The sequence below is a fragment of the Macadamia integrifolia genome, chromosome 8 (genome assembly GCF_013358625.1).
Source record: "Macadamia integrifolia cultivar HAES 741 chromosome 8, SCU_Mint_v3, whole genome shotgun sequence".
Taxonomy (NCBI): domain Eukaryota; kingdom Viridiplantae; phylum Streptophyta; class Magnoliopsida; order Proteales; family Proteaceae; genus Macadamia; species Macadamia integrifolia.
In genome coordinates, this window is record NC_056564.1 from 6639506 (window position 1) to 6649845 (window position 10340).

At 37.9% G+C, this 10340-nt stretch overlaps 1 protein-coding gene across 3 annotated transcripts; it reads right to left on the reverse strand.

The window, feature by feature from the left end:
- Window positions 1-211: 211 nt before the first annotated feature.
- On the reverse strand, window positions 212-9231 carry LOC122086154 (protein trichome birefringence-like 34). 3 transcript variants are annotated; one of them, XM_042654877.1, is made up of 6 exons: window positions 9010-9231; window positions 5032-5507; window positions 4751-4922; window positions 4453-4649; window positions 2016-2174; window positions 212-663 (listed from the first exon to the last, which is right to left on the reverse strand). In XM_042654877.1, the coding sequence occupies exons 2-6, from the start codon at window positions 5427-5429 to the stop codon at window positions 306-308; spliced, it is 1284 nt and encodes a 427-aa protein (XP_042510811.1). In that variant the 5' UTR covers window positions 5430-5507; window positions 9010-9231; the 3' UTR covers window positions 212-305. The 3 variants fall into 3 exon arrangements, with proteins under 3 accessions (XP_042510811.1, XP_042510810.1, XP_042510812.1); XM_042654876.1 differs by having other exon boundaries at window positions 5032-5510; XM_042654878.1 differs by lacking the exon at window positions 9010-9231 and adding an exon at window positions 5854-5976 and having other exon boundaries at window positions 5032-5510.
- Between the last annotated feature and the right edge of the window lie 1109 nt (window positions 9232-10340).

Consider the following 10340-nt stretch of genomic DNA (forward strand, 5'->3'; position numbering starts at 1 on the left):
CAAATGGGCTACCTCGCTCCCTTAACCATTGGGCTGGGCTAGAAAATTGATGAATTTTTAATACGTACAAAAGCCTGACCCATGTGATGCAGATATGAACCAGGGCTTCCACTTAACAGAAAACCCAGATGGGCTTCTTCTTGGGCTTGGGCTTCCAGTCCCACCTCTTGAATGGGTCACATATGCTTAATCTAATCTATGAATGGATCCATTACCTTCCAAATAAAATTTCACAATTGCTGTTACTCCGTATTTTGTTACAAATTACAACTACAACTTTGGGCTTCCACTTTGGAAACTCGGTATCATGAAGAAGAAGAAGGGAGGAGGAGGGTGTAGAGAAGCTCATTCCAGTTATCTGGTACACCGGGTAGGCACCAATGATTACAGTCAGCGTAGGAAGAAGGGTTAGAGATTTGTCTCTGGGTGAGAAGGTCCCATTGCTTTCTGTATATAGAAGGGTGGGCTTCTTTCCGGTACTCCGACATCTGTGTGATATTCAGCATCTTCACCGTTAATCCTCTCTTCCCTAACTCCTCTATCGCCGCCTCCACTAACCTCATCATCTTTGGATCTGAACCTTCTCCCCAGTATCCTTCTTTTGTTATCATCTTTGTCTCATTGTAACAGTTCCCTCCTCTTTCATTACTCCATTCACTCTTCCTACCATCACAACAAATAAATTAAGAGTGAGCATGAAATAATTGAGTTTTTTTTTTTTGGGTAATATTATTTAGGGTAAAGGTTTCTCACGACCCAGAGAATCACACAAACTACAATGCGGGGGAATTGTTTAGTAAGGCCTTGTTTGTTTGATAGAGAAAAATGAAAGGTACAAAAAAAAAATAAAAAATTGATGAGAAACTTACACTTGTTTTCCATAAACTACCACAAATATGAGGATTTGGATAAGGGAAGTGGATCAGGTTCACGTACGAGAATGTTCTCGTACATCCTTGGTCCATGGATTTAGAATCTATTAAATTAAGAGATAGAAAATTGATTCTAAATCCATAGACCAAGGTCGTTCTCATACATTCTCGTACGTGAATCTGATCCACTCTCTTGGATAAGTGGGGTGCAAACGTTTTGAGACATAGTCATTTAATGCAATAATGGATGTTTGTTGATGTGACACTTAATTTTTCCTATTCCATTCACTTTTGAATTCTTTTCAATTTAAAAAATTGGTGGAACTATTAGATTTATGAGTTTAATTAATTATTCAGGTTGATTAAATGGGTGCAAGTCGAGTTACATGAATCAGTTCGATCCACTCTTAAATTTAGGGATATGTTAACCCAACTCGTTGTGGTTTAGGGTGTTGAATGCAGAACAATATTTATCCATTATTCACTATTCCCCACTTTATCACTCAAATGAGAGAACCATGGAGGTATGGATCGTCCTCAGCATACAAACATTTATATTTTAATTGATGTTGTGTTCTAGTTGTTTGTATGGGAACCAATTATGGTTTGATGTGAAACCCTAAACAAATCTAACAGGAACTTCATGGAAAATTTGTTTTAGGTTTACCTCGCTCCTCCTATTTTCTCTTTTCATCATAGATTTCCACCCCACCTCCATTTCTTCTCTTTCCCATAGAATCCCACACCACTAAAAATTACATATACAATTATTTCATTTCTTTTGCTTTCTTTGTCAACCCAATCCAACACATGTGGGACTCACTCTCACAAGGTTTCCATCCATTTTCATCTTTTAAAACAAACGGGGCATAAGGGATCCATCTTTTTTTTTTTATGGAGAGAGAGTGTTTCACTATAGGATCGATGACTCATTATATGAAAGGGCGTGGAAAGAAATCCCCACTTGGGATGATATTTTTCCATATTTTACTTATTTTTCTTAGATTATATATTGTAGATAATTAATACTAGTGTAAGAATTAATGTACATAATAATTAGTTGATTAATTAATATGATTTGCTAGAAATTGCCTTTCTTAATTATTATATATATATATATATATATATATTAAGTTTTCTTACCTCGAGTGTGTGGGGGACATGCTAACAAAGAATAACTGGGTCTTGTTTCGGTTCACATGCATATCCAGCCAGTCCGACCACGTCTGTAGTGCCATTTTATAGCTGCGCAGGATCTCTACCTCTTTATAGATTCCATCAGATCTATCAAAAGAGCCCCACCTGATAAAAACACCCATTTTAGATAAACAAATACAAATCAATTTCTCTCTCTCTCTCTCTCTCTCTCTCTCTCTCTCCCCTCTAGTGATGTTTAACTCATCATTGGATTAAGCTAGAATAAGAATATGTAAAGAAATTGGAAAGCCATATTTGGGTGGATTCTGATATCTAGATTCTAGAATCCAAGTTTAAAATTAATGACCTTAATTAATTCTAGAAACAAATAAAGGAATGATTCTTGTATTCTTGCTGTTGCTTCTAAATCACAAAATCTTTAAATTCAAGAGCTGATAAATTCTAGATTCTAGAATTTCCTTAGGATACTAGAATCTCATAATTAGAATCTTAACCAATAACTGTGATCTAAGCCTCTCTTCTCTCTCTTTGAATAAGCTTTAAATTTCTGAGCAAGAAATTATAAAAGAGATTGGAAAAATATCTTAATTTTTTCCCCATAAAATCCTTATCCCAAAATCCCACTTTCAGTTTCTTATCTGTCAAACACACTATAGACTAACTCCTATATATCTTCACTCCTTTATTACACCGTTTTGGTTGCCAAAGCATATAAAATGAGCAAAGTATTCATAAGATTATTCCAAAAAACTTTACCTTTCATATACTCAAAAAGATAATTTTATACAATGAAACAATTTAATATGGTTTTGTCATTAATATAATAAAAAAAGAAAATGTTGGGTATGCGTTGGTATACCCAGATCTGTGTCTATCTCTCTCCTCCTCCCTTTAAAAAAGTCCCTTATGCCCTCTTATCTCAGCGCTCTATTTATTGAGCCGCTATCTCCAAGAAAACTGATGACATACCTAACCTCCTCTCAATAAAAAAATCAAGAAATTTGAACGACAAAAATGCTTTTGAATGGACTATAGGGATATGTGTGTGTGTGTGTATATATATTTATATATTTGAATGAATAAATAATTCATTATCAAGAGGAGAAGAAAATACAGGGTAAAGGGGGGGGGGAGAGAGGCTTTAACCAACAAGAAGCCAAAACAAGGCATCAAAACAAGAGCAAAGAGCTAACTAAAAGTACAAAGACTAAAGTCAAAAACTAAATAACACAGAACCATCGGCTAGCATAGGGGGGGGGGGATGAGATCAACCTGAAGGTTCCAAAAAGTAATGATGTGGGAATTTCTGGATGTGATAGGGATAGGACGGGTTTAAAGGACAGCTTTGGAAATGACATCAAAGTAGATAGATTTTCAGATCTGATCATGAGATCTAGATTTGGGAATTCATCTACGGATGTTACGTTTCATCCAGAGGTGGTTTATAATAGCATAAAAGGTCAGTTTGCCCACAGAGTCACAAATAGTAGAGCCAAAGAAGGTTATGTCAATCCAGATCCATTCCCTATTAGAAGGGAGAATAGGTCTTCTAGTCGGCCAGCACTTAGTGAGGATAGAATTCCACATATGAGAGGAGAAGGGGTAGGAGAAGAAGAGATGAGGAATACCTTCAGTATCATGAGGGCAGAGGCAGGAAGAAGGATTGGTAGGGATGTGGCGGTGGATGAAGAATGATTGAGTAGAGAAACAGTTGGACAGTATCTCCAAAAGGTGAAGCTATAGCAGGGAATGTGACTTTTGAACCAAACAACTTTATGCCACGGAACAACCAAAGAATGAGATTTGATAAAAGACCAAACGGAGGCAAAGGAGAAGACTCTATTAGAGGAGGGGAGCCAATACACTTGTCTTCCCTTCCTCTATGCCTGGGGAGAAGAGGAGGGAGAGAAGACCAGAGATCATGAAGAGGTGGGGGGTGGGGGGTGGGGGGAAGTATTTATATTCGATGGCTCTAGGAAACATAAAAATTGGAGAAAGAGTTTATATATAAGATCTGACTTTTTTTTTTAATGGATATCTAACTCTTTCAGATACATTTTTCAAAGAAATTCTCATTTTAAATAATAAAATGTTGTTGAAAACTTGAACCCTCTTCTGCCCCCAACCCTTCAATTGACAGAACTCTAAACAACCAATAAATTATAGGCCTCCAACCAGTAGTAGTTAGTAGAGAGATGACTTCAATCACTGTCCTTAACTTTCAAAGCTTTTTTGAGTATCAAAAGCATTTCTTCAACTTACTCCACTATGATTTAGAAGCCAAGTTGTGTTATAATCTCTCTCTCTCTCCCACACCCCCCCGCCCCCCACCCCCACCCCCACCTCCCTCACCCCCAAGAAAAAAAAAAAAATGAAAAACCAGGTTGTGGGGTTAGGACTTAAGGAGAATAATTCTACTTACAAGAGCTTCATTGTGGGTCTTCTCCACCAAAGGTAGGAGTTAAAGACAAGTATATCTGCATCTGTCCAGTATCTTGCGTGCTTCTCAATTGCTTTGATTCTGACAATTCGATCAGCTACACGATGGTTATATGGATGATCTGAGTTTGATTCCAACAAAAGAGGAGACCAATAGAACTCTATTGTTGCATTATACTCCTACAATATTACATCAACAAGGAGTGATCTTACTCAGTCTTCACAGAGATGAGCTTAACCCATTGATTCAAACTTCTCTAGGATCAAAATTAGATACTCACAATAGCCTTGAAGGTGTTCAAAGATCCATTACTATGCATGGACTTCTGTGAACGAGGGATTGAAGACTCTACAAGACAAACCATAGATACCCATTGACCTCTATTAAGGGAATCCCCAACATAAACAAGCCTTTTCCCTCTCAGTATCTCCAGCAAAGCCGTGGCATTGAACCTTGTTAACACTCAAAACACATAACACCAAATTTTAAAGAATTATGTAGCTAAGTTTAAATGAGAATCTAGAGAGAGAGAGAGAGAGAGAGAGAGAGAGAGGGAACCACCTTGGGAGGTCACATTGGTGTGGTTGCCACCTCCAATTCTGATAACTCAAGTCCTTCCTCCCAAACTTCTCACAAGCCACTTCATCTGACATGTAAGTGCATTGCTTCCCGGAGTATAGAGGGTGTGAGGAGTTATCGAAAACCCATTTGCCGGAAAACAAATTGCATTGGGACGGCGAGTCGCCGGCATTCTTATGTGTTGCAGGACTGTCATGAGAGGACCGCAGGTTGTTGTTTCCTGTGAGGTAGATGGTGGCAAGGACTAAAAGGGTTACAAGGACTCCAATGGACTGAAAATGGTTCCTGATTCCCCATGTCATAACTGGAAAAGCAATATTGCTGTTTTTCTTTGCTATTGGTATTGCCTTCTTTGTTTGTTGCTCTTTGGGTGTCTCCATTGCCCGTCTTCAAGCTTAAAGGGATCTTCTCTGCTTTCTCTCTCTTTGTTCTGATGTATCACTTTTTTGGTTAAATTTCTACTGGAAAATGATAATAAAAGTTAGTTGTCAAGTTGTGGATGCTGAGTTGTAACAATTATTATTTTTTAGAGAGAGAGAGAGAGAGAGAGAGAGAGAGAGAGAGAGAGAGAGAGAGAGAGAGAGAGAGTTTGTTTGAAGTATGATGTACACTGAAGCAACACTGTGGATGAAACCCTAAGCGATTTCCCTTGTAGTAGTTGCATGAATCAAACCACAATTGTTGGTGAACTAAAACTTACAAAGGTCCACAACAAGTGGGTTTGATTCTTTGCACCTAGGAAGAAAACCCTAGTTGTTGGCAATGATCAAAACACTAGTGATGTCAGGGAATAAGAGAGTGCACCAATATCCTTTTTCATCAAGGGACGATGGTGTCTCCTGTGCTCTGATATGCATGAAAGAGTAAGCTCTTGATGATGGAAGATTCAAGAAAATATATATTGGATACATGCTGCGCGCTGTAATTTCCATGCTTTATTGGGAGCAGTCATGAGCTCTCTCTTCTAGTTGTGTTTGGTAAAGCCCTAACCCAAAAACCCCACCATTTATTGGTTCTATGACTCTGGTTTTCAATTGCAATTGAGAAATCTAGAGTGGAAAAACCTCTCCTTTGAGGACTGGGATGGAGTTTTGGGGTTGACCCATCATCCTACTTGAAAGTGACACCATTATTAGTACTATAGGAATCTTTAGAAATAAATATTTTCAAACATCTTATGGGATTTCTACTCAAAAAAAGAAAAAAATATCTTAATGGTATTATTCTTTTTGAGCCTCTAGTTGCCTATGTTGTCCAATGAAGCAGAATATTTTGGACTACCCACAAAAATGTTGAGCTGGGGTATTATATCATGTCAGTTTCCTATGTTGTCCAATAAGCAGAATATTTTGGACTACCCATTAAAATGTTGAGCTGGGGTATTATACCATGTCAGTTATAGAGGGGGTTGAAAAGGATTTAATGTGGATTGATGCGGTCTTGGCCTCTTGGGTTTCTTTATTTTATAAATCGATTTATGGGGGTAAATTCTCCTAAAATTCGTATTAGTGATATCAGAGTAATCGATTGAGATTTTTAATGACAGAAACAATTGAAGTGTGTGAATAATGGTGTCAATCTTAGGTCCAACTAGGACCGACCCATAAAACCCAAGATTTAACCGACCAATAATTAAGTGGGGATAATAAGTTATATAAAAATTTTAATTTTCGGTAAGTTTCAGTTTGGCCTTATCTTCAAGGAGCATATAACTTCATATATAAGCCTTAAACTACTCTTTATTACTGTTATAGATGGTGATGTGGTTGGGTAAAGTGGGAAAAGCCATGCTCCACACAATGGTTAGGTAATGGCATAATCCTTATCAGGTATGGTATTTGAAAACCTAAGGTAACCCACCCCCTGCACCCTCCTTGGGTTTTTCAATATTTTAGGAGGTTCAATTAGACAATTATGTTATCTTTGGAGATACATTTAAGAGTCCAGAACTACTTCGTTGCCATACCTATTTTTAGTATTTTCAAAGGTTGCTTAGCTATGATCATATCCCTTTTGTCATCGAATAATCTACACCTAACCTAACTTTTGTAAGATTTATTTAAATGTCCAAGCAAAAGAGAAGTAAGAATAAACAATAGAGGAAGAAATTTTAATTATTGGATTTTCTCTCCAAACAAACGGTACTTGTCTAAGAAACCAGGTATCTTGAGCCATACACATGGATCTGACCTGGACCGACCCATTAATCAAATGGGTGGGTGGGCACCCAAACTTGCCTACCACGTTTGAGAAAATATCAAATAGTTGCCCTTCATCTTCTTTGGTTCTTCCTTCTATCCCTCTCATTCCAAGCTAGAGCTTAAAGAAAATTTGACACAATGAACTTGAACACTATCTGAGTACAAAACTTTGAACTGTGGTGAACTTTTAAAAATCCTAAACAATGAAATCTGAGGCTGCATTTGATATGCGTTATAAGTTGGTAATGCATTAATTCTAAGAAATCATATTAAACGGAGTCTTAGTCGCTCACCTAAAATCTTAAATATCTGGACCCACTATTTATTCAAGGTATACTTGTCATCTTATCTTCTCAATTGCAAGATTTTGTGGATTAGGGCATCCCCATTACCTGAAGATCTCAACTCTAAATGATGATTAGAGACAATAGACTACACAGCTAAACTTAAAGCATCTGAAATCATAGTGGATTTTTTTGAAAAAAAAAAAAAAAAATTCAAAATCTATATTGTCTTAAGAAAAATACAACTAAGAGAAACCGCACCTAGATCTGTAGGACCCGAGGAGAGACTAACCAGGCCAACCCAAGTGGGCGACCCATCTCTGTTCCCTCCTTTCTCAATAGATTAGCGGTTGGGATCTGATCATATCGGCCAAGTTGAATCGGTACCAGCCAGACCGATTCAAGTACATGTACACCAATTCCTCTTTAAGAGACATGGCTGATATATAACATATATATTTCGCCCGAGTTTGGACTGAGTTGACTCAGGATCGTATTGAATGGATACTGGCCGATCTAATCCTCGAGTGTGAGCCCTAAATCCTTGCCGTTATCTGCTCTCTATTACTTTTCTCTCTCTATTCCTCCTACCAGATACCGACCTTACTCTCATCCCTTTAAGGAGCTGCAATTCAGGTTAGACATCACTGTCTCCATGAATGAGAAACGAGTCGTAGCAGAGTCTCCATCACAACTTGCAGACCATGTCACCGAAGGTAGCTAGAAGGTGCTCTCACCGGACCTTCAAGCCGCTCGTAAGGAGGATAAAAGATAGAGGGTACACACCCTCCCTTTCTCAAAGATTCTAAATGAAAGCCATTCATTGGCTGACCAATCACGTCTTAAATGCAGAAATAAGTTAAAGCACTTTTATAACTGACCACAAAAAAAAAAAAACGAGAGGATTGACACGTTGCTTGGTCTAGGTAAGTTAACGAACGATAGAAACAAGAGAGGAGAGATTACCATGGGTAGGGGGTTAGAGGCAACATAGATAATAGCAGAGACTTGAGAAAGAGAGAGTTAAACCCAATACGATGACTCTTCCTTCTACACCAAACAAGAATGGAAGGCGCTAGACATGGATTTAGTTTACTTTTTTTGATAGAAGATTTAGTTTAATTAATCCTTGTACAATTCGCAAACAAATATTTGGCTACTTAATTAATTAATTGAATCTAATCCGGAGGGGTTATTGCAGTTGGCTTGAAAGAGATATGGCACTCCACCTCAAGCGAGGTTTAGTGATCAAACCTTCGTCGCTGCACTTAATTTCTTGGGGCCACCGCACGACCCTGGGTAAACGACGTATTTCAATATGTAAAGTGGAAGAGATCCAGATTTCTCCAGCCATGAATATAAAATTTTTATTTCACTTTGAAACCCACAAATCAAGATATCTCATGAACACTGCAAATGAACACTACAACCATTCTATATATTCTGAAATTAGAAAGTAAGAAATAAAATCTCACCATTTTGAAGATAAACGTAGGAAGAGAAAGGTCATCAAGTGGATTAGACGTCAAAGCGGCGGAGCTGCCGGAGTTTCTTGCAGGTTTTGTGACTGCTTGCCGATGCCGGAGATCCCGAAGTGATAAAAGTGAGCGTTGAAAGATGAGAACAAAGTTAAATGGGAAGAAGATGAGTAACGTCAAGACCAGAATGAGGTCTTTTTGCATGGTCCAGGAGAGGAACCGGGCTCTTTATTAAATGATGGCTAATTTTTAGTGAAAAGTAATTCTGCAACAGCAAGTGTATAGGCATCTCTACCTCGTCACATAGATATTTGTCACTTGGAAGGTGCTGTAGAAATTTCAAATATGGAACGGTGTGAATAAAATTAAAAAAAAAACACCTACCCATCTATGATCATTATTACTCTCCTTTTTATTTGTTGTTACATATTTCCCAGTCATCCATCCAAGGAATTCTTCCTTCACTATGGCTTGAGAAAAAATTTGGTCCTTAATAAAAAAAAAATAGGAATGGAGATCGATACATGGTCACATGGTTATTGAGTCAGTGTAAGGACAACCAAGGGAGACACGTAGATATCCAATTAGGGGGATAGTGTGGTATTTTCATCGCACTCTATGTCTTGGCATAGGGTGGTGCGATCAGTTCTTTTTCCTTTAACAAAATTTCTCTCCGCTTTACTACCAAAGCCCTAGGCCAGCAAACATTATTAATAGTCTTAATGGGCCAAGCCCATGGTAGCTCTTTTCTAGCTTTTCCAAAGGTGGAGGTTGGGTAATTTTTTTTGTTGCTACCCGGTTGCAGGAACTTTCCTACCATCCAAGCTCATAGTCAAAGAAATAAAATCTAAAACGATATTTAGGAAAATATAAAATCCTACAGCTCTTCAACTCCCCCTACCCCTCACTCTCCCTCTTCCTCTCCCCATCTCGCCAACCCTTGCCGTCATGCCCTACCCCCACCCCTGATCTCCTACAACTTGGGTTGAGCAATACGATTATTATTAATGCCTCACAAACCCATAAATCTTGGCACAAAAATCAGGCTTCTAAATTTATTTTTTTTAAATAGCAAGAAGAATAAATTAAACATTAAATAAAACTGTTTGTACATCTATGTTGTTGTTAGAGAGGTTGATAATTTGTTTTCTATTCATAGATACATAATCCAAATGAGCTAAAAACAAGACCACTTTGTTAGTAGGCTTGAGTAGAAATGCAGTTAGTGGTACGAGATCATAAACGTCCACAAAAATAGAAGCAACGCTCCAAGGCCATGAAGTAGTACTTCTGTTCGAAAGAAGATGACTTAACTCCTCTGAATTGCT